The sequence below is a fragment of the Tachyglossus aculeatus genome, chromosome 17 (genome assembly GCF_015852505.1).
Source record: "Tachyglossus aculeatus isolate mTacAcu1 chromosome 17, mTacAcu1.pri, whole genome shotgun sequence".
Classification (NCBI taxonomy): Eukaryota; Metazoa; Chordata; class Mammalia; order Monotremata; family Tachyglossidae; genus Tachyglossus; species Tachyglossus aculeatus.
The window spans coordinates 54,275,413-54,300,394 of record NC_052082.1 but is presented as its reverse complement, the minus strand read 5'-3'; the positions used below and the strand labels follow the sequence as shown (position 1 = coordinate 54,300,394).

The 24,982-nt window shown below is 45.6% G+C and overlaps 1 protein-coding gene across 1 annotated transcript in view; it reads right to left on the bottom strand.

The window, feature by feature from the left end:
• WSCD1 (WSC domain containing 1) overlaps positions 1 to 19,068 on the bottom strand; it is a 57,772-nt gene extending 38,704 nt beyond the window's left edge. The window contains exons 1-2 of the mRNA XM_038759867.1: positions 18,639 to 19,068; positions 4,399 to 5,126 (exon numbers count right to left, since the gene is read on the bottom strand). Of these exons, the coding sequence (XP_038615795.1) occupies positions 4,399 to 4,819 (421 nt within the window). The 5' untranslated portion in view covers positions 4,820 to 5,126; positions 18,639 to 19,068. The remainder of the gene's footprint in view (positions 1 to 4,398; positions 5,127 to 18,638) is intronic.
• Positions 19,069 to 24,982: the final 5,914 nt, after the last annotated feature.

The following is a 24,982-nucleotide window of genomic DNA, read 5'->3' as shown; positions in this document are numbered from 1 at the left end:
CAATTGCAGAGAGCCGGCCTTTCAGTAAACTGGCTTGCAGCCGGAGATTCGAAGCAACTCAAATTTTGTTTACATTCACAGTCTCCATTTCCCAGAGACGGTTGACGGGGGTCTTCCCTTGGGTGGTTCTGGCACAATCCTCGCTAAGGTTCGTAACGGAGTCCTTTAGTCATCCTGCTGTCATCAAGCCTTGCCAAGTTAGCATAAAACCCTGGGTCCATTATACGGAATAAACAGGAAATCCTCTATTAATGGAGGCTCCTGGAATGTGATTGGTTGGAAGAGGGACCCCACCCCTATGATGGCAGTGATTTGAACACTCTTGTTGGCAGGTAAGAAATAAGGTGGCTTCCCATCTGTTCTAAGGTGCTGGTAGAGTGTCAAAACCCTGAAGATTGGCCTCTGTGAATGCCCTTCACTTTCTATCTGCTCCACTCCAACTACCCATACAGCATGACCTGGTGGAAAGTCCTCTGGGAGTCAGAGGACCTGGGTTCTAATCCTGGCTCTGCCACTTGCCTGCTGTGTGACCTTGGGCAAGTCACTTCACTTCTCTGGGCCTCAGTTTCCTCATCTGCAAAATAAGGATTCAACACCTGTCTTCCTTCCCCTTTACAATGGGAGCCCCTTGTTAGGACACTGACTTTATCCAGTTTGATCATTATCTATCCCATTTCTTAGCACTCAGTATGTACTTAATTTACTCAATCATTGCATTATTATTATTATTATAATGTAAAGGAGGGGCTGTTGTCCCCACTGGTCTTTACCCCTACCATGGTAGATTTCTCATTATGGGCAGGGAATGTGTCCATTTATTGTTACATTGTACTCTCCCAAGTGCTTAGTAGAGTGCTCTGCACATAGTAAGTGCTCAACAATATAACTGCATTTCACTGGCAGTGGTGCCATCTGCAAACATGAGGGCAGCCTCCTCAATCTGGTTAGGAATGTACAGACAGGGAGTCATCCAAAGTCATGGGGGATGTTAATAGCAGTGAGATCCTAGCCATGCATCTGAGGGAGAATGAATATTTCCCATCTGCCACTCAGCTCCCAATCCCCCACTCGAGAATCCCAATCCTGCTCTCCCCCAACAGCTCCAGGTGCTCTGGAACCTGCATCCTTGACTTCCTCAACTGCCGGAAATTCCCAAAGCCAAGGGTCATGGAAGTCTGTCCTCTGACTGCAGTGTTGACCACCATTAGCATCATCAGGACATCTCCTCCAAGAGATCATTCCCGACTAAACCCTCATTTCTCATCCTCCCTTCCTTCTGCATTGACAACACACTTCTCTGTGTTTCTTCTTAAGCACCCCAAAACTCACCAGCACCTCAAAGCACTTAGCTAAGTATCCTTATAGTCTATATTTCCTCTCTGTAATTTATTTTAACATCTCTCTTATATTTTATTTTCCCAAGAGCTGAGTGCAGTGATCTGCACACAGTAAGCACTCAATAAATGCAATTGAGTGAATAAGAGCTCAAATAATATTAATAATTGTGACATTTGTTAAGCACTTACTACATACCAGGCACTGTACTAAACGCTGGGGGGGGGGGGGGGGATACGAGCAAATCAGGTTGGACACAGACCCTGTCCCACATGGGACTCACAGGTGCTGAGATTAGAACCCAGGTCCCTCAAACTCAGGGCACCCTTGGCTTTGATTTCTGATCCCCTATCCCTCGGCATTTTGTGGACTGACTCGTTTCCAGAGTGGTTTTACTGCTTCCAGCACTCTGCTGTAAACACAGTAATGACATTTATTTTAAGTGATTATCACGTGCCTAAGCACCAGAGTAGATACAAAGTGATTCCAACGGACACGGTCCCTGTCTTCCATGGAGGTCACCATCTAAAAACAGGAATCCAATCCCCATTTTGCAGATGGGAAAATAGAGGTTCAGAAGAGTTAAGTGAACTTGCTCAAGTCCCAGTGGCAGAACCAGGACTTGAACCAGGGTCCCATACCCCACAATCCCCCCATACCCCACAATCCCCTGCTCGAAATAATCTTGTCACGCATTGATAAAACCCAATTTGTGGTATTGGAGCACTTTACTGTGTGCAGAACACTGCTCCAAGTGCTTAGGAGAGTACAAAACAACAGAGTCAGTAGACCCATTCCCTCCCCATAAAGAACTTAGATAGGGAAACAGATACTAGAATTGCAAATATGTACATAGGATAGGGAACATGACTGCTAATTCTGTTGCATTGTACTCTCCCAAGTGCTTAGTACAGTGCTCTGCTCAAAGTAAGCACTCAATAAATACTACTGCTTGATTAAGTGTTGTAGGGTGAGAACTGGTTAGTTCCTTACAGTTCTACAGGTGTCAGCCCCTCTGTTCCAACCTCCATTCTCCTCTCTGTTTTCTACCATGGAGAGGAAATTTCACTGAGCTCCAATTAGAATAAAGACTCTGCAGAGGTGAAAAGGACTTTGTCCCTGTACTACCTGAAAGCACAGAACAAAGCATTGCAAATGAAGAGTCAGAAGAATTTGCCACATTATCCTTAGCCTTGCTTGCTTCAAAACACTGAATTCTAGATCCTGAAACATCTATTATCACTTGAAACAAAGGGCAGCTCCTCTCTGGGTTCACCAAAGGTTTCCCCCATTGCCAACCTCATGGAAAGGAACAAGAGATGAGCTGTAAATTGCTTTTCAAAAGAGAGAACCATTGCCTTGTACAATGTAACATTCATGGAACGAACAACAAAGGAATGTTGCTGGACTTCTTGTCCCTAGGTTTTAGCTTTCTTTATTCACTCACCACCTGAAAAATGTTCTTCAGTACCAGCAGGTTCTGAGTTTTCATCTCCACCAAAATATTGGGGTTCTGAGAGGAAGGTTTCCTTGAAGTTGAGAAAAATCCACACATTTAAAAAATGGGTGTTTTGGGGGGTTCACGTCTATCGGGAGTGGGCACTCTACATGGCAAAAAAAAGGCTTGTTTCTAAAATAAAGTCTGATCCTGCTTTCACAATGTTCAACGTTCAAACCAAAGGAGTGCGACAGGAACAGTGTTTGCTATCTCAGGACCACCTGAGAGCTGGTGGTTTGAGATCGTGGACAGTCAGCTCAGAAGTAACAAGCTAAGACAGGTTTTCTGATTGGCGACGGATCTGCCCCCCTCTGGATCTTCCATTACCATATTCCCCAGAGCTGGGGCAGGTGGAAGGATGTAGTCTGGGGCTAGAAATTCCCCAAATACTTCTCTGCCAATCAGGACGAGATGACATCAGAAGCTCTACAGGTGGGATCTGAGACAAGGACTAGTGCTTCAAAGCCACTGAGGTACACCCTGCAAACCAGGGCTCAGCATAATTCAATTTGGCACCATGCACATTTGGGTCTGAAACAGTTTTTTGCAAAAAATTATTTCCCTGAATCCCTCCTTTCCATAGTGAGGGTCCAGAAATCAAACAAGGAATAGAAACTTAGAGAAAAAAAAAGTCAGGGTGAATGTGACAGTATTCTCAGGGATGTAAGCAATATGGTAGATTCTGACTACTTACTAAACTAATTCAGAAGAACCAGCAGCCTTTGAGTCTGCCACATTCTCTCTCAGATTGCCAAATCAGTTTTGGACAAGTGGACGAGGCTTTGAGAACTATTACATGCACTTTCTAGCATTTTCAGATTGTAATAAATGACTGGACCAAGGTCATAAAGCAGACAACCAAAGCTGGAATTAGAATCCAGATCCTCCTGACTTCTAAGCCTGTGATCTTTCCAGTAGTGCTGGATAGAACACAGGCCCAAGGGTCAGAAGGATCTGGGTTTTAATCCGAGTTCTGCCAATTGTCTGCCATGTGACCTCGGGCAAGTCACTTCACTTCCTCTTGCCTCATCTGTTACCTCATCTGTAAAATGGGAATTATTATTCTTAGTAATAATAATAATAATAATGGTACTTGTTAAGTGCTTACTATGTGCCAAGCACTGTTCTAAGCATAGAAGAACATGTAAATTAATCAGTTTGGATGCAGTCTCAGTACTACATGGGGCTCACATTCTTAATTCGCATTTTTTTACAGACAAGGTAACAGGCACAGAGAAATTAAGTGACTTGCCTAAGGTCACACAGAAGACAAGTGGTGGAGCAAGGATTAGAACCCAGGTCCTTCTGACTCCCAGGCCAATGCTCTAGCCACTAAACCACATTGCTTAAGATGGTGAGCCCCATTTGGGACAGGAACTGTGTCCGACCTGATAAACACGTATCCACCCCAATGCTTAGCACAGTGCCTGGAACAGGGGAAGCACTCATATACATTTTAAAAAAAACAAAAGCATTTTATTGAGTGCCTATTTTGTGCTAAGCACTGTAATAAGTGCTTGGGCAAGCCCCTCTGCATATCAACAGGCAACAGAACTCAGACGTACCTTTGCTACCAGCCAGATCTTTCCCAGCTTTGGGGCCTGGGTTCCTCCCCACCTCTTGTTCACTCATGAACCGATGAAACCACCCTCTTCTCAGCTGTCTCAGCTCCGAGTTCCGGGACATGAGCCAACGGGGTCCGTACCTCTGTTCTGTCGCGCGATTCGGGAGCGTGTCCGCGAGGGCCTGGGAAGTCAGGCGGGAATTCCGGTCGGCCCCGGCCTCCGGAGAGCCCATTCCAACGGTCATCTCCGACGCCGGCAGAGCCTGCAGATGGACCGGTCCATAGGGGCTCTGTTGGACTGCCAGACGGGACCTCTGAAGCAGCAACACGCTCCCAGCCGTCAGATACGCCGCCGTGAGGACCAAGAGCAGAAACTGTGTCCGCCGAAGAAACTTCTGTAGTCTGAAAAAAGGTTTGGCCATGCCCTTTCTGAAGCTAGAGTCCTCTTCCCTTCGGAACGGCGTCTCAATCGCTGGTGGGGTTTGGGTGTTGCAGTCACCCCGTAACCCCTCTCCAGGTTTATCCCATCATCTGAGCCTCCACAACTCAGAGAAGGCTGCCTTTCGCACCTTCTCTCTCGTCCGGGTCCGAGTTAGAGTCTCATTGTATTTCGTAGCCAGGAGACCTGACGCCACGTGGCGTCTGAGGCCTCACTGGCAATCTCGACAGTGGATTCGTCATCCTCATCTGTTGGACTTCAAAATGGCACAATCTCTGGGAACAAGTGACCTGAAGTGTTTTAAAAAAAAGAAAAGCAGGGGAGACCATTTTAGTGGAACTATTTATCTCTCAACAAAGAATGATAAACTGAAGTTTTCTCTTCCAACATACCCCACGCTCCCAGAGGAGGAAAGGGAAGAAAATCAGAAACTGAAACAGTGAATAGCCTAAACTTTTGTTACAAATACTGAATGTTTCCTCCATTCCAAATATTGTGCTGGGTTAGAGTAATAATAATAATAATGGTATTTGTTAAGTGCTTACTATGTGCAAAGCACTGTTCTAAGCGCTGGGGAGGTTACAAGGTGATCAGGTTGTCCCAACGAGGGCTCACAGTTTTAATCCCCATTTTACAGATGAGGTAACTGAGGCACAGAGAAGTTAAGTGCCTTGCCCGAAGTCACACAGCTGACAGTTGGCAGAGCTGGGATTTGAACCCATGACCTCTGACTCCAAAGCTCGTGCTCTTTCCACTGAGCCACGCTGAGGATATTAGATCAGCAGACCAGACAGCTTCTGATCCATAGATTAGTGTAAACAGCACAGGGCAACCAGGCTCTGATCCCAGTTCTCCCACTTGCCCACCATATGACCTTGAGAAGCAGCAAGGCCTGAAGGAAATAGGAGATTATTATTAAAACGTAAGATTTCAGTTTCAAAAAGAAGAGAGGGGAGAGGAAGAGGAGAGAAGGAGCTATGTGGAATCGTCTGATGAGCAGATTTTCTTGGTGCGGGGACGGGTTTTTGCTTCATTTACACAGCGCTCTGTTGGATAAAGCTTTATTAAGTTTATCCACAAGTACCAGCTCTGTTTTCTAGCTCTGCTTGGGGCCACTGGCACCTCAGATTCTTCCCAGCAAGAGAACTGTCCCAGCCAGAACGAAAAAAAAAAAGCATTTTTATGTGGTGAATAACCTTTCAACTCCGGCCACAAATGAAGCGTTTGGCCGGGTGCCAGGTTTTCTAGGCTCTCGGTCAGTCACGCCTCTCTCCGGGCAACCGTGAAAGGCTCAAGAAGAGATCCAGTGTGTTAGAGAAAAGAAAATGTTAGGGGTGTTGGTTAACCTGAAGCCGAAGGTCCGCAGCAGAACGGGAATCCAGAGGTTGGAAATGGGTTTTGGGGAGGGTGGGTGGACCAGACTGTGGCTATTGGTGAGAAATCTGTTGGGTCCAGTTCTCAGTCAGGCAATCGTATTTAATGAGTGCTTACGGTGTGCAGAGTGCTGTACTAAGCACTTGGAAGAGTACAACAACAATATAACAGAGATGTTCCCTGCCCAGAATGAGCTTACAGTCTAGAGAGGGAGACAGACATTGATTTAAATATACGACAGAAGTGCTGTGGGACTGAGAAAGCAGATGAAGAAAGGGAGGAAGTCAGAGCGATGAAGAAGGGAGTTGAAGAAAAGGAAAAGAGGGCTTAGTCAGGGCCTCTCGGGGGAGAAGTGCCTTCAATAAGGCTTGAATAGGGGAAGAGTAATTGTCCACCAGATATGAGGAGGGAGGGCGTTCCAGGCCAGAGGCAGGATGTGGGAGAGAGTTCAGTAGCGAGATAGATGAGATCAAGGTACAGCAAGTGGGTTGGGATTAAAAGTGTGAAGAGTACGGGTTGGGTTGTAGTAGGAGTGTTCTCCTACTACAACCCAACCCGTACTCTTCACTCCTTTAAGGGTGAGGTAGGAGGGGGCAAGGTGATGGACTGCTTTAAAGGGCAGCTTTCAAAAAGGAACATGGAATGCACTGTACTCTAGGAGGGCAGAGGGGAGGGCAGGGGCAGAGGTTATTACTGCTCCATAATCGGTGACTGTGGGAAGTGTTCCCATCTCAAAAATGTAAGCAGAGTGGCTTAGTGGAAAGAGCTCAGGACTGGATTAGACCTGGGGTCAAATCCTGGCTCTACCACCTGCCTTCTTTGTCACCTTGAGCAAGGCACTTCTCTGTGCCTCAATTTCCTCATCTGTAAAATGGGTGTTCAATAACTGTTCTTGCTCCCTCATACTGTGAGCCCCATGTGGGACCAGGGCTGTATATGGCCAGATTATAAGAGTGCGTCACCCAGAGTAAGCACATAGCAAAACTTCATATTAACCATTATTATTAAGCCTCTGGAATTTAAAAAAAAAACACTTTAAAAATGCTACTCACTAGCTGTTATTTTCCACTCATTCCAATCCACTCACTTTTGACAGTCCAGTGGATCAAAAAGGAGAAGGGCACAATTTGGATGTTTGTTTTCTTGGCTTAGAAAACCACATAAAAGGCTGTGAATCTCTGACCAATCATATTTATTGAGCTCTTACCATGTGCAGAGTAATGTACTAAGCATTTGGGAGAATACACTATAAAATAGAGTTGCTAGATACGTTTCCTGCCCACAAGGACCTTACAGTCTATAGTCTGACATGCTCAGGAATGCTCAGTACTCTCAGTGTTCAGGGAAAAGAAGGTTTAGATTTTGCTTAATTCATATTCATCCGATTTGTTTCTCCCCCGACAGCCAAATGGATTTTCCTTTAGTTACCTTAACTACTCCCAAGTTGTTTCACACCTTCACAGCCAAGTTGTTTCACACCTTCACATCCAAAGAGCAAACTTCAAGGTACCAACTTGTGAAAGTTTCTCTAACAACATGTTATATTAGACATCTATAAAGGGCAGAGATCCTATCTACTAACTACAGTACTCTCCCAAGGATTTGACAAAATACATTAAAAGGGCAGCCACGTTTTTATTTGGGGCTATTTAAAAAGCTCACAAAGCACTGTCTCTTAGTAGAGAATTTTTTCTCTAAATTAGGTTCAGAAAAACTTGTGTTAGCAATTGGTCCTACTTGGAGGATATATTAGCAACTTTCCATAACAATAAAAATAATAGAAATAATAATCATTACGGTATTTGTTAAGCACTTATTGTGTGCTTGGCACTGTACTAAATGCTGGGGTGGATTTAAGCAATTTAGGTTGGACACAGTCCCTGCCCCACGTGGGGCTCACATTCTCAATCCCGTTTTTACAGATGAGGTAACTGAGGCACAGAGAAATGAAGTGACATGCTCAAGATCACAGAGCAGACAAGTGGCAGAGCTGGAATTAGAACCCATGACCTCTGACTCCCAGGCCAATGCTCTATCCACTACGCCATGCTGCTCCTCCATGAAAATAAGTGGTATTTGTTAAATGCTTACTATGTGTCAAGCATTGTACTAAGCATGGAGTTAGGCAGAAGATAATCAGGTTGGACAGTGCCACTGCCCCACGTGGGGCTCAAAGTCTGAGAGGGAGAGAGAACAGGTATTTAATCCCCATCTTACAGATGAGGAAATGGAGGCTCAGAGAACCAAAGTGAATTTCCCAGGGTCACATGGCAACAGCAAGTGGCAGAGCTGGAATCAGAACCCAGATCAACTAACCCCCAGGCTCGTGCTCTTTCCACCAGACCACACTATTCCTTTTACTGCTTTGATAAAATAATCACCGCCCTTGGCCATAAACAGGATCTTGTCTTAAAGAAAAAGCGGGGGTGGATGGGAAGAAGAGGTTCTTGGAAGGAAAGGGAGATTGGTGAAATCCTGAAGGGTTAATCTGACTGGAAAAATATCAAAACAGGGAATGTAAATCAAATATAATGATTTCAAAAGAAGAGTCACGCACTGCACACCCTTGTGGACGGTTTTGGAATAGATTACAATCACTGTTATTCTTGAAAATTCAGGATAATTGCCCACATTTATTTTCTATTGCACATTCAAAATGTCCTTATTAGAGTATGAAATGCAACTGTTTCCCTGAAGAAGTGGTGATTAATGAACGCTCAGATCATCATTCCTGCTCAGGAGGGCTTTTAGAGAGGTTGGAGACCCATTGGCCTGAGGCTGTTTGGAGAACATCTAGCCTGGAGGCAGGGGGCTGCCCTAGATGACGTCTGGAGACTGCATTCTCCCAGATTCTCTGATCTTGGAATGTATGATTTTATGGATGGTGTAATTTGTCCCATTTATGATCAATGCCACAGCTCATTTTTGATCCATAACCCAGGATTTCCTAATCCATTTTCAAAATCCCAGCCATATCCTGGAATTTGGGGGGAAGGAGGAGGGGAACGTCTTTAAGCCAAATTAAGGCACCCCTACAATTATTCAGCAAGCACATTCTATACACGGATAGCCAGTTCCATTCCTACTAAAGTACCTTAACATAAAAGACATGAGGAAAAAATTGGGCTATGCAGATAAACAGCAACAAGAAGCCTTGACTACAGAAGGAGGGAAAAAATAAGTAGTTCTAGGGTTTTTTTCTTCATCTGCCCTTTAACAGTTCCCACCTAGCCTTTACTCACCATTCATTTTGCTTTGTTTTCTCAGACTAGTAGTCAAATGATATTTGAGTGCTTACTTGGTATGGAACACTCTACTAAGCGCTTGAAAAAGTACAACACAACAGAGTTCGTAGATACAAGGAGCTTATGGTCTATGAAGTAACGTGGCCTAGTGAAAAGAGCACAGGCCTGTGAGTCAGAGGACCTGAGTTCCAATCCCAACTCCACCACTTCCTGCTGTGTGACCTTGGAGAAGTCACTTATCCTCTCTGTGCCTTAGTTCCCTCATCTGCCAAGTAAGGATTCAATACCTGTTCTCCCTCCTACTTACACTGTGAGCCCCATGTGGGACCTGATGATCTTGGATCTACCTCAGTGCTTGGAACAAAGTAAGTACTAAACAAATGCCGCAGTTACTATTATTGTCATTATGAAACCACGAGAACAGGAATGATTACAGTCCAACTGGAGCTTGTATCACAGGGGTGTACTTTTTCCCCAAAACAGACTCAGGATCCAGAAAATCCTATTTCCCAGACACTCTACTGCCTCTGAACTGGAAATAGTGTTTCGCAAAGGTCCTTTTTACAGCCAACTTGAGTGTGTTACCCTGAAATACTGCTGTTATTAAAGCTGGGTGTGAGGCAGCCAATCCTGAAGTTACAAAAGGCCCTCACCAGAGCAACTGCTACAAATATTCAGCTTGCCACCATTAAGAGGCTCTTTACCGGAGAGAAAGATCAGTGCCATTAGCACAAAGTGCCACTGGAAATGGAAAAACACCATTTGATTTTTCCATCGAGGGAAGCTAGCAGTTTAGCCAGGCTGTGCCTGGGCAAATTGCTGGAGATCATTTTTTGATGACAATTAAAAAATAAAGAATAAGATGGACATGAGGTAATATCTGCTAATGGAAAAGCACGTCATTTGTTTTTATTTAATTTATATGGCTTGAGGCAAATGAAATCAAAATGCAACCAAAAAAAGATCCACTTAAATGATTGGAGCTTTGTATCTTCTTGACGGACAGAAGGAGTCTTTCAAACTGAACGTTTTGCATCTCCAGATAAAAGTGGTGCAGATGTGGTTGCCACAGTGAAGCCCCTTGGACCAGCCCCTTCCCCTCCAACATGCATTAGGGCCTTTAATTATAATAATAGTAATTGTGGTATCCATTAAGTGCTTACTAAATGCCAAGCACTGTACTAAGCGCTGGGTTGGATACAAGTAAATTGGGTTGGACACAGTCCAACACTTGGGGCTCACAGTCTTAATCCCCAATTTTCAGGTGAGGTCACTGAGGCACAGAGAAGTTAAGCGACTTGCCCAAGGTCACACAGGAGACAAATGGTGGAGCCGGGATTAGAACCCATGTCCTTCTGCCTCCCAGGCCCATGCTCTATCCACTAGGCCAGGCTGCTATTCAGCTTCTGCTTCTCACAGAGAAGTAATAAGGACCAGAGACACCCTACAGGTTTCAGACTTGGGCAAAGACAACATTTGAGAGTGGAGGTCTGGGTTTCTAACGCTATTGCACTGGCCCAACTGCTTAGTGCAATGCCCCAATCGCAGAAGGTGCTCAGGAGAGATTACTGATTGCCTGCCATCTTTAAGAGCTCTCAGTGATTCCCAACTTGCAAAGAGGCAAGCCTTAAACCCTGGAATAGTTAAGATCATCCCTCAATCAATTGGTGATATTTTTTGAGTGCTTACTATGTGCGGAGTACTGTAACTAAGCACTGGGGAGACTACAACAGAATTAGTTGTTCGCGGCCCATAATGAGCTTACGTCTAGAGGAAGAACCGCCCTGAAACCCTTCCCCTCTCAAATCCAGTCCTCGGTTCCAGAGCCAATTTCTCCCCATGACTGCTGGTGTTCCGGAAGTGAACCCCAAACTGCTCGAGTGTGTGGAGGTAGGGTCAATGCCCCAAACCTGCCTGCCCCCCAAAGGCCCTGAATGAAGCTGGGCCCCCCTCCTGGTCTTCCCCCCCCGGCCCACCCCGAGCAGTAAACCTGACCTTCACTTTTCATTCCCGCGGGGTCTGCCTTTCTTGCATAACAGGCCAAGTTTTAATAGATGAATCCTTTGAGAGAATAAGCATGCTTGGCTTCTCGTGTGGTTGACAGAACATGTCTCTGACACAATGGATTAGGGTCTCATGTTCTGAAGCATTTCCACCTGAGAAATATTTGAACAACAACAGTGATAATAAGGTCATTGTGGGTAGGGAATAAGTCTGTTGATGGTTATATTGTTCTCTCCCAAGTGCTTAGTACAGGGCTCTGCGGATGGTATGCACTCAATAAATATGATTGAATAACAATTAAGTGCTTACCATATGTCAAGTGCTGGGGTAGACAGATACAAGATAGATCAGATCAAGTTGCCATTCCCCAAAAGCAGGAGAAAATTTTATACCGGTTTATAGGTGAGAAAACGGAGGCCCAGAGAAGGTCAGTGACTTACCCAAGGTCGCCCAGCAGGCAAATGGAGGAGCTGGGTCTAGAACACATTCCAAGACCACCCTCAGTCCCGTGCTCTTTCCACTACACGACACGTCTCAGAAACCTCACCTCCCCTGTATTGCGGGATTCAGACTCCCACCCTACACCTGCACACAGTAAGCGCTCAATAAATACAATTAAATGAATGAATTCAGAGACCAGCGAGTCTGTGGCGGTTCTATGGGTAATGAACAGTCTAACACCTGCCTACCATTAACACACGCGCCAGCCTTTCCTGTGAGGATTTGAGCACATCACGCCCCTTTCACCACTGGGAAAGAGTGCCTGCAATGCTACAGTTCACGCAATGGGCAAACACCCTTAATTTGAACGCCTACTAAAGCGCTTAGCTCTTAACTCATTGTGCTCAGCAGATGCCTTGATTAAGCTGGTTTCCGGGGTCTGCTTTTCTCTCAACCCGCTTCTAATCCCAAATTTAATCGCACAGCCATAACCAGTCAGTAAAAGGAAAGATCTCTTCAGAAACAAGTTTCCAAAACAATTCAGTCGACAGTAGAGAGGCCCTTTTCTGACTGACCAAGAAATCATTAGGCAGTAGCATTAATAGTAATAACAAAAATAATAATAATGGTATTTGCAATAATAACAGAGTATTTTTGATTTACAAACCCTCATGTTACTTATCTCATTTCTGCCCTCACAATAACACTGTGAGGTAGGTAGAAAGGCAGGTATTATCCCCATTTTGCTTATGGGTAAATTGAGGTAGAGAGGTTTGTGAACAGGCCACTGACAGAGCTCACACTCGAACCTGGGCCTTCTGACTTCCAAACAACTGTTGTTTCATCATACTTTTCCTGCTAATTAATGCCTCAGAGAACAAAAACAGGAGATGACAGCTCTCCTCACCTGAGGGGAAATATACCATTTTTCTCTGCCTGCAAAGAGGCAGATGGAGGAAGGAGAGAGAGAGAGAGAGAGAGAGATGGAAAGAAGAACGTTGGGTGCTCTCTGGGTCACTCAATAAATATATCACCCAACTCACTGACTCTAAGATCCCCAGCAACAGTTCTGTACTAATTGCTTGGGTATGGATCCCAGCTGGAGTGCAAAAATCTCCGTTAACTTGAGCCTCATAATTGAGTTCTTTGAAAACTTTGAAGTACTTCCCATTTTCTTGGCACTGGCCAGAAATGGGTCCTGCTTATACAAATCCTTTGCTTGCACCCAAGCAGCATGGCTCAGTGGAAAGAGCATGGACTTTGGAGTCAGGGGTTCAAATCCCAGCTCTGCCAATTGTCAGCTGTGTGACTTTGGGCAAGTCACTTAACTTCTCTGTGCCCCAGTTCTCTTATCTGTAAAATGGGGATTAAGACTGTGAGCCCCCCGTGGGACAACCTGATCTCCTTGTAACCTCCCCAGAGCTTAGAACAGTGCTTTGCACATAGTAAGTGCTTAATAAATGCCATCATTATTATTATTATTGCATGCCACGCCTCAGAGGATCACCAGAACCTGTTCCTTTGTGTGATTTTTGTCTGTCGTTGGTCCCCTCTCCCTGCCTTCTGTACTTGGATTTTGAGCTCCTTGAGGGCTAGGAATGGTGTCCCATGCACTCCCACGCACTTACTCTTCCCTGGTTCTTTGTACACAACAAGCATTTGAATATTATTACTAATAATAATTATTATTATTTTGGTATTTGTTAAGTGCTTACTATGTGCCAGATACTGTACTAAGTGCTGGGGTGGATACAAGCAAGTCGGGTTGGACACAGCCCCTTATTCCACGTGGGCCAAACAGTCTTAATCCCCATTTTACAGATGAGGTAACTGAGGCATGAAGATGTTGAGTGGCTTGCCCAAGGTCACCCAGCAGATGAGTCATGGAGCCAGGATTAGAACCCATGACAGTACTGATTCTACCATCTCAGAGCTGAAGTTCACCAGAGTAGTAGTAGTATTAATGGTTTTCGAGTGCATTTTAGGTGCAATGCATTGTGCTGAGCACTAGGAAATGCCCAAGACACAATCCCTGCCCATAATGAGCTTGGAGATAAACAAGATAGTTATTGATAGGGTGGTCAGCATTGAGGCTAGATATAAATATGCAAGGGCAGTGGTGATTATAATAATGATTATGGTACTTGTTAAGCACTTACTAAGTGCCAAGCACAGTTCTGAGCACTGGGGTAGATACACATTAATCAGGTTGGACACAGTGCTTGTCCCACATGTGACTCACAATTTTAATCCCCATACAGATGAGGTAATTGAGGCACAGAGATGTGAAATGACTTGCCAGAAGTCACACAGCAGACAGGCCAGGATTAGAACCCAGGTTCTTCTGACTCCCAGGCCTGTGCTCTATCCATTAAACCATGCTGCTTCTCTGTGTCAGGTCATTTCATGAAAGACTCCATCATCACCACCACACTCCTGGTGAATTTTCTGCCTGCAACTTCTTGGAAACCAGCATGACTGCTTTATAGTTTGGTTAAAAACCTAATGGAACCCAACTGGGCCTCTCATTACCTAACAATGGCTGGGAATCCTCCTTCCCTAGGTTTAGCCTTGGTGAGAAGAAGCTGAACAAATAGCAGACCATGGGAAAAGCACCTTTCAGAAGGTATTCAAAGCATCATAGTTGATTTCAGTCTCTTGCCTAAAAGTTTCCTAGAAGCGTGAACCGGAGTCTCCATGAAATCACCCTGCTCACAGTAACTCTGCTCAACAGCTGCCGCAGTCAAGGCTAAAAACACCGTTAGCTAGCTCACCTCAAGCCCAATCTTATGGCCTCTGATTGCCCACAGTTCTGCTTTGGAGAGCCAAGTGAAAAGGAAAACAACCCAAGGAATGTGGTCTAGTGGAAAGAGCACAGGACTGTACCTCAGTTTTCTCATCTATACAGTGGGGATTAAATACCTGTTCTCTTTCCCCTTAGATTGAGAGATCTGTGTGGGGCAGGGAATGTTTCTCTGGTCTGACCGTAAGCAGTTAGGTGCTTAACAAATAGCATGATTACTATTAATGATATATACACCTTCAGCTCTGTTTCAGGGATGAGAGGACAGGTCCTCATTTAAGGCTGTGGTTTTCCTAACCATCTTATCAAAAGCACAAGCTGAACTTCCATCAGCAGTTCCCAAACTAACACTCGGTGGGGAAATGCAGACATCTTAAGCAAATGGCAGAAGCCGAGTATCCATTATGGAGAGTTTTCATCTCCCACGACTGTTTCTTTCCCTTCTTAGATTCGCGCCACTGTGGCACCGATCACTTTAGAATCCTTTCTACAAAGGTCCGAACACCAGTCTATAGTACTGAGCACTCGTCTGCCAAGCTCTGTACTAACCAGTCGGCAGAGTGCAACAGAATTAACAGACAACATCCCTGTCCTCAAAGGAGCTTTCATTCTAGCCAGGGGGAATGTAAACATCCAAATAAGTTACAAGTAGGAGGAAGAAGTTAGAAGCAAATTGAGTGCCAGAGGCCAGTTTTATCCAAAGGGGGTGGCTTAGCAGGGGCTATTAAAACAAACCACTTATTTTAAGGAACTTAAAGAAAGCAGTTCTGTGGAAGAAGAGCTAATTATGATTCTTCCCATATGATGTTCAGATATGACTCATGGCAATTCTAACAGGTTGGCTTCTTTTAGCTCCAAAGAGATGCCTGAAACCAGTAGAAGATCTCCTAGCCAAACCCCCGTCTCTGAACCCACAGCACAGCTGAGTGGTTCTTATAAGTAAAAGTAGCACCCAGACCTAAGACAATAAACTAACTCCCTCCCTCGGTTGGATTGGATCAAGCTCAAGCAAGGTTCCAGAAGGCTAAATTTATTTCTCTTTCACATGTGAGAGCCAGCCACGGGTTTGTTTTAGTCCGCTGAGAAGAAGGTTACCAAAGACCATACACACAGGGGAGAGAAAACAAATTCATGAAATCAAGGTAATTTCAGTTAGAAAGAGAAGACACAGGGTATACCACAGAGGAGAAAAATCAAATTTGGTGTTTCTTCATCACAGAGAAAGCAGGTAAACTCCTGCAAGTGACCACTTGAGAACGAATAATAAAAATAAATATAAATAATGAATAGTGGTATTTATTAAGTGCTCACTATGTGCCAGGCACTGTACTAAGCACTGAGGTAGCTACTGTACATCAATCAATGGCATTTAGTGAGCACCTACTGTGTACAGAGCACTGTACTAAGTGCTCAGGAGAGCACCATACAACAGAATTGATAGAAACATTCCCTGCCCAGAATATGCTTACCGTCTAGCAGAGGAGAAAGTATATATGATTTATTTTTGTATATGCAGATTGGATGTAGTGCCTGTCCCATAAAGGGCTCACAGTCTAAGGAGGGAGAACATGTATTGAATCCCCATTTTACTAATGGGGAAACTGAGGTCCAGAGAAGTGAAGTGTCTTGCCCAAAGTCACAAGCATCAAAGTGGTGGAGCTGGGATTAGAACCTAGGTCCTCTGGCTCTCAGCCCAAGCTCTTTCTACCAGGCCACATTGCTTTCCACTTGGAACTAGAACAACCAAATTTCCCAGGTTAATCTGGAATTGAGAAAGTGCTGCAAAATGGATTCCCCAATCCCACTGAACTCCCTCCACAGCCCCTGACAGATCAGATTTAGTCAGTCAGTAGAGGCTAAACACTGGACACCAGGTGTGGCATTTGATGCTCACATGGTAATGATTTTCCATTTGTTTGTTTTTGATTCTCTCTCGGTAATGATTGGTCGTTTGTTTTTGGTTTTCATCTGGTAATGTTTTTTCCATTTTGTATGTTTTATTCGGACTTCAAGTGTTGTCACTTCCCTCATAGGTATTCAAACTTCTCAGTTTGTTCAGCTACTAAACGTTTTCCTCAAAGCCTTAGCAGAGCAGGAGATACTGGAAATCTTTCCTAAACCACTTCTTAGAAGAGAGAGGGAGCGTGCTGACATTTACAGAGGGTTGAAGGCAGATTTTTGTTCTTAAAACTGAGTTGTTTCTATAGCTTTCGGCATTCTTTCCTCACTCCGGATCTAAAATGCTTGCTTCCGAGGACATAGGTTTACTTTTATTTCTCAAAACGTTTCAAGAGATTTCCTCACTTGCGAGAATAAACACGGTCTTCCTTCTACAAAGAGGAAGTGTTTCAGAATTATACAGTGATAATCAAAACTGATCCTGCGGCCCCTGGAACAAAGTGACTCTTCTTTCTCAGAACGTTCATAACTAAAATGCACCCACCAAGCTTAAACTCCTGTTTTATACTACAACACTACAGTAAGGATGAATGGGATCAGGTTAGAATGATTACACAGGCAGCCCACTTCATGGAGGAGCAGAGATAAAAGCATGTACTTTTTATTATGACTCAATACCACCTATAAACCCTGTTGTACCTAGAGTTCTACGTTGCTCTTCACCAAACATATTTCATCAGAGGGCAGATTCCTCAAAAGGAGGACTATGTGTTGACTTTATATAGCAAATTTTGTTCTAAAGTTGGCTAAACTGGCTTTTTTTTTCCCTCCCCCTCTCATCCCCCCAAACCTAACCACCTATAAAATGATTTTATCTCTGGATTGTGTCTGGGTTTTAGATAGGGGATGACCTTTGAAATGTGGACAACACAGTCCATCCCTACCTCCAGAAAGAAAAAGCAGATACCCTTAGAGGTGGATAGCAAGTTATCATGTTCCGATTGGGACAGGCTGGGGATTTAGAAAGTGGGAGAGTAACAGGTTGCGAACCTACAAATGCTGAACCAAAAGACTATTTATCATCGCCACACCACAGTCACCAAATAGCAAACACTCTCTGGTGGTTATACAGCCAGTGTTCATTCGAGTGCGCTAAAATGCACGCAATAGAGGCAGAGGAATATGTGCTGCGCTACATTTCTAAGGAAACGGCTAGAACAGCGATCCCTGCTTTTTGATTCTGAAATGTATCACTGCCACGCAAATCGCATGAAACACACACGCACCTAATGTCTAAAAAGCTGTCCTTCTGCCTTTTATGTGACTTGCAAAAACAAAGCGGTTCTGTTGCTGCTGCATAAGTTAACGAGGCACGGTCAGAGGAATAAGATAAAAATCGACCGGTCCAGAAGAATCCTTTAGACTCTGAATCGGCGTGTGGCTCCTACCTAAACATATTCTACTTAGAAACAGCATGTACCCTCCCCCAAAAAACCCACACAAAAAAACCCACAAAAATTGCACCACTCCCGATCCCCTACAAGCCTCTAAACCTTAAATGCCATCAACCACAGCTGAACGAGAAAGGCAAGATTGCTACATAGCCTACATATACTAAGTGCCTGAAAAGAAAACGTTCTCCTTTCTTATTCTATTCTTCCTCAAAGACCCCCCCACCCCCCGGACCCACGCTTCTACTTTAAATATCACCCACTTCTACTTTAAATTTTAAGATGGCCCCAACTCCCAGGGGGAGGCAATTTTGCCGGCCAAATCCCCACACCATCCCCTCTACTCCAACAAGCGTTGGGGAGAACTAACGACGGGCTAATAAGTCATCCCCTTCAGCTGACTTTGCGATGCCTCCCCAGACCCCCCCCCACCAAAAAAAAGTTGTCTGTGCATTACTTTGGAGATAGGCGACATGTGCGAAAAGCCCTGATAGCGCGCTTAGTACAGTGCCCGGCACGTAATGAGCGCTTCCCAGATATTGCAATTCTTAAAAGTCCTGGGGGGAGAAGTGAGGGGCAACTCACCTGTCCGGGGCTAGTGAGGGGACTCGTGGGCTAGCAAGGGAGGGCGTTGGACCACCCGGGAAAGCACTAGAGAGATGGGGGAGGCGTCTTTCGAGGAGCTTGATGTCTCCCGGATTTTCGCAGCCGGAGCGATAATCCTTCCCTCTCCGGGGGGCTTCTTGCCCGGATCTGGTCGCCAGCCCCCCGTCCAGCTGTCTAAGGAGCATCAGTAACTAGCCAGCAGCGGGGCTCCTCCGCACATGCTCCGGTGACTCACCGGCGAGGCGGGGGGCGGGGGGCTGCGGAATCAAGCGCTTAGGACAGTGCTTCGCACCTCGTCAGCTCTGGCTGAGTTGGATGGATGGCGCCCGCAGCCGCAGGGAAAAGTGCTAGCCCTTGGGGCCGGCCGCTCGCCCGGCTCCATCCAGCCCCCGGACGCGGAGGACCGGCCGGGCGTTCGGCTCTTCTTCGGCTTCTCGGCTCTTCGGCTCCCCTGCAATCCCGTCTCCTGCCGCTGGGGGCAGAGCGCTACCCCCACCCGCCGGCCAATCACCGTCATCCTAACCATTGCGGGACTCATTCATTCATCCATCCACTCATTCAATCGTATTTATTGAGCGCTTACTGGGTGCAGAGCACTGCGCTAAGCGCTTGGAAAGTACAATACGGCAATAAAGAGAGACAATCCCTGCCCACAACGGGCTTACAGATTGGGGGAGGGGGGGGAGACAGACATTCATTCAATGGTATTTATTGAGCGCTTACTGTGTGCAGAGCACTGTACTAAGCGCTTGGGAAGTACAAGTCGGCAACATATAGAGACGGTCCCTACCCAACAACGGGCTCACAGTCTAGAAGGGGGAGACAGACAACAGAACAAAACGTAGACAGGTGTCAAAATCGTCGGAACAAATATAATTAAACCTATATGCACATCATTAACAAAATAAATAGAATAGCAAATATGTACAAGTAAAATAAATAGAGTAATAAATCTGTACAAACATATATACACGTGCTGTGGGGAGGGGAAGGAGGTAGGGTGGGAGGAGTAAGGGGAAAGGAAGGAGGGGGCTTAGTCTGGTAAGGCCTCCTGGAGAAGGTGAGCTCTCAGTAGGGCTTTGAAGGGAGGAAGAGAGCTCCTTGGCGGTTGTGTGGAGGGAGGGCATTCCAGGCCGGGGGAAGGACGTGGGCCGGTGGTAGATGGTGGGACAGGCGAGAACGAGGCCCAGTGAGGAGGTTAGCGGCAGCAGAGGAACGGAGGGTGTGGGCTGGGCTGGAGAAGAAGAGAAGGGAGGTGAGGTTGGAGGGGGCGAGGGGATGAAGAGCCTTGAAGCGGAGAGTGAGAAGACATCAAAACAAGTAAACTGGCATCACTCATTCATTCACTCAGCTATATTCAGCACTTACGGGGTGCAGAGCCCTGTGCTGAGCCCTTGGGAGAGGACGATACAGTAATAAAGAGCGACGATCCCTGCCCACAATGAGCTCTGACCTGGGGCCAAGCATGGTGCTAAGTGCTGGGGTAGCCCCAATATAATCAAAATCATAATGGGATGTTTGTTCGGCTCTGGCCAGGGGCCAAGCACTGGGCTAAGCACTGGGGGAGCCAAAATGCAATCATCATCATAAAGGGATGTTTGTTCTGCTCTGACTGGGGGCCAGGCAATCAATCAATCAAATTTATTGAGTGCTTACTAGGTAGAGAGCACTGTACCAAACACTTGGGAGAGTACAATATAACTGAGCCATCAGATTCCCAACCCACAAAGAGTACTGTGCCAAGCACTGGGGCAGCCCCAATACAATCAGGTTGGACACAGTCCCTGTCCCACAGGGGTTCACAGTCTAAGGGGAGGATGGGTATTGAATCCCATTTGAGGTGCTGAGAAGTCAAGGGGCTACCTGGGGTGACACAAGAGGCAGGTGGTGGAGCCTGGATAGGGACCCAGGTCTCCTGACTTCCAGTCTCACACTAGTTCCATTAGGCCCAGCTGCTTCTCTCCCAACAGGTGAGGGTCCCATCCTCTCTTGGTGAGCAGCCACTGAGGATCTACCTGGTTGCTGGGATTCAAGGAGAAGCAGCGTGGCTTAGTGGAAAGAGCCCGGCCTTGGGAGTCAGAAGTCATGGGTTCTAATCCCAGCTCTGCCACATGTCAGCTGTGTGACCTTGAGCAAGTCACTTAACTTCTCTGTGCCTCAATGACCTCATCTGTCAAATGGGGATGAAGACTGTAAGCCCCACACGGGACAACCTGATTACGTTGTATCTACCCCAGTGATTAGAACAGTACTTGGCACGTAGTAAGTGCTTAACAAATACCAACATTATTATTATTATTTAGAAATCTGATGAAGAGGAAGATGGTCTCATGGCTGCATCTCCTCTGGGGGTTCCTCATATTTTTATTATTGTTATTATTATTATTACTAAACAATGTTTTTCTCACTTGCAAGCCAGGAAGGGAAGAGCTAAGCAATACCCTTTTTTCCACACAACAGATTCCTGGAATCATCCAATAAGAGCATAAGAAGTTCTTACTTCTCAAGTGCTTACTATTTATTGAGCACCCACTGGGTGCAACACACTGCACTAAACAATAGAAAAAATACAAAGCGGGGATTTAACACAGTTTCTGGCTTCAAGGAGCTTACATTCTAAAGGGAATTTTGAGTGGGTTTGGGTTTTTCGCCTGTAGGTTGTGCCATTATACTAAGTAGTCATCCTTCACACTTGCCCATAAGAACTTTTTATTGTGCTCCCATCTGACTATGGCACAACTTGAGAAGCAGGGTAGTCTAGGGGATAGAGCACAGGCCTGGGAGTTGGAAAGACATGGGTTCTAATCCCAGCTCCCTCACTTGTCTGCTGTGTGACCTTGGGTAAGTCATTTCACCCCTCTGGGCCTCAGTTACCTCATCTGTTAAATGGGAATCAAGACCATAAGACCCATGTAGGACATGGACTGTGTCCAACCTGATTCGCTTGTATCAACCCCAGAGCTTAGCACAGTGCCTGGTACATAGAAACTGCTTAACAAATACCATTTTTAGGCAGAATATTTATTCCCACTCCTGGCCCATGCCCTCATGGGGGTAAGGGAAAGATATGAGGTGGAGCTTTTAGTTTCTGACCTTCTAGTGAGAAGGTCTTGCAAACTCTTAGGATTCTACTTTTAGCTTCTGCAGAACGAACAATCTGCTCGCCAAGTTCCCTATGACAGTAAAATTGGGCTGCTTCCATTTTTCACTGATTCACTTTACAAGGATCTTGTACTCTTGGATGTTGTTTCCTGCATTTTTTCAGAAAGGATCCTCAGAAAGAGTTACCTACAAACACCTACAATCAATCAATCAATCAATCAATGGTATTTAGTGAGCATTTACTGTGTGCAGAGCATTGTACAAAGCACTTGGGTGAGTACAACAGAGTTGGTAGATATGATGCCTCAATCTCACTGTATCGATTCTCTACCCACTTGTCCTAATTATACAATTTAAGGGGGAATTAAAGATCAGGGCAGAGGAGGGGGAAAAGGCAATGAGGTGAAATGGAAAGTGCCCACAACTAAGAGAGATTTAGGTTCCAGCCTCAACTCTACCAATGGCCTGCTGATTGATTGAAACCACCATGCAGAAGCCCAGTTCTAGTTTGTTCTAGGGGATTGAGTCCATCTTCACCACTAGCTGCCAAATGTGCGACCCTGGGCAAGTCATTAAACTTTTCTGTGTCTGAGTTTCCTTGGCTGTAAAAACGGGATTCAATTTCCATCTCTCTAGTAGACGGGAAGTCCCATGTGGGAGAGCGACTGTGTCCAACCCAATGAACTTCTATCCACCCGAGCAGTTACGACAGTGCTCGACTCAGAGTAAGCAGCATGGCTTAGTGGATAAAGCATAGGCCTGGGAGTCAGAAGGTCATGGGTTCTAATCCTGACTCCACCAGCTGTCTGTTGCGTGACCCTGGGCAAATCACTTCATTTATCCTAGCCTCAATTATCTCATCTGTAAAATGGGGATTAAGAGTGTGAGCCCTATGTGGGACAGGGTCTATGTCAAGCCTGACTAACTTGTATCTACCCCAGCACTTACAACAGTGCTTGGCACGTAGTAAGCACTCACCAATTATCATTATTATTATTATTAAGCACTATAACAAATGCCAAAGTGATAATAATAATAATAATGACATTTGTTAAGCACTTACTATGTGCAAAGCACTGTTCTAAGCACTGAGGGATACAAGGTCATCAGTTTGTTCCATGTGGGGTTCACAGTCTTAATCCCCATTTTATAGATGAGGTAACTGAGGCTCAGTGAAGTTAAGTGACTTGCCCAAGGTCACACAGAAGACATGTGGCAGAGCTGGAATTAGAACCCATGACCTCTGACTCCCAAGCCCGGGCTCTTTCCACTGAGCCACGCTAATACTCTTCCTACAGCCTAGAGGAGTTCTGATACCGGCTCCACCACTTATCTGCTGTGTGACCTCAGGCAAGTCACTTCACTTTTCTGTGCCTCAGTTACCTCATCTTTAAAATGAGGATCGAGACTGTGAACCCCAGGTGGGACAGGGACTGTGTCCAACCTGCTTTGCTAGTATCCATCCAAGTGCTCAGTACAGTGCCTGACACATAGTTAGGGGCTTAACAAATACCATAATCATTAAGTGAACAACATCTTCAGTCTGGCACACCTGCTGGGGTTGAAGGGAGTGCTGATGGTGAGCAGGATGGACACAGACTTCTGTCCAGAGCCTAGGGTCCTTCCAGGGATGACCACTCCCCACCCCGAGCAGTACCTGGAAGCAAAGGGAGAGCCCGTGTGTGCCAATGACTGTACCAGGGGGATTTGGGCAGTGAAAAACACAGGCCAAGAACAGCCGGTCCAATTTTCTTATAGGCATTCACCATCCAAGCTGAAAATGTTTTGCCGCATTTCAATGCAGGCTGAGCTTGGAAATGGCAAAGCAAACAGCTTTGGCTCCCATTCAAGGAAAAGAAATACCAGTAAGACCATTCTGTGGAGAAGAAACTAATGTGCAGTACTGTTACTTGTGATCTTCGACGCGTCCACCCGAGGTTTAGCGCAGTGTCGGACAAATAGTAAGCCTTTAATAAACACTCATCATGGGTAGGGAATGTGACTGCCCAACTCTGTCGTAACATACTCTCCCAAGCACTTAGTACAGAGCTCTGCATATAGTAAGCCCTCCTGAATGATTGATAATGTGAAGCAGCATGGGCTAGTGGAAAGAGCACGGGCCTGGGAGGCAGAGGACCTGGGTTCTAATCCTGGCTCTACCAATTGCTTGCTGTGTGACCTTGGGCAAGTCATTAAATTCTCTGTGCCTCAGTTCCCCTGTTCTCTTTTCTACTTAGACTGAGCCCCTTGTGGGACAGGGACTGTGTCAAACCTAATTAACATACCTACCCCAGCACTTAGAACAGTGTATTTGGTAACAGTGGTATTTGTTAAGTGCTTACTATGTGTCAAACACTGTTCTAAGCATTTGACACATAGTAAGCATTTAACAAACACTGTAAAAAAATCAATGTTATTTATTGAGCATTTAATGAGGTCAGAGCTCTTAACTCAGCACTTTTTTAATGGTATTTGTTAAATACTTACTATGTACAAGGCACTGTACTAAGCACTGGGGAAGATACAAGATAATCAGGTTGGCCACAGCTCCTGTCTCACATGGGGATCGCAGCCTTAATCTCCATTTTACTGATGATGTAACTGAGGCCCAGAGAAGTGAAATGACTTGCCCACGGTGACACAGCAGACCAGAGGAGCTGGGAGTAGAACCCAGGTCCTTCTGACCCCCAGGCCCATGCTCTACCCACTAGACCATGCTGCTTCCTGTTGGGGAATGAAGAAACGGCCCACTGGCCTTGAAAATAGACTAGTTGAGGAATTCCTCAAAGGGGTTTCTAACCAAGGCATGTAATGAAAACACGCATTTAAACACGTTTGAACTTGACCTCTGAAGAAGTGAAGAAGGTCAGTGAGTGAGACAGAGCCCCTATTCTGTAATCCAATTAGCTCATCAGACCTCTCCCGGGGAATTGGTTTGAACTTGCTTTCTTTCTCCCTCCCACCTACCCCATCTTCATCCCCCAGAAGACCCTCTCTCCCGAAACCTCGTCTCTACTTCCCATGGACAAGGGAGTTGGGAGCTGCTTTTCGGTCCTAATATGTTCTTACATCGAAAATGTGTGTAGTGAAGGTTTGGACATAAAGGTGAAGATGTCAAGTTAGAGAGGGAGGAAGGGCAGAAAAATAGCCACTTGAAATGCCTGGAGGGAATGATAGTGCCGTTCGGTCCACGGAGAAGATTCGTCTGTATCCACCTCAGC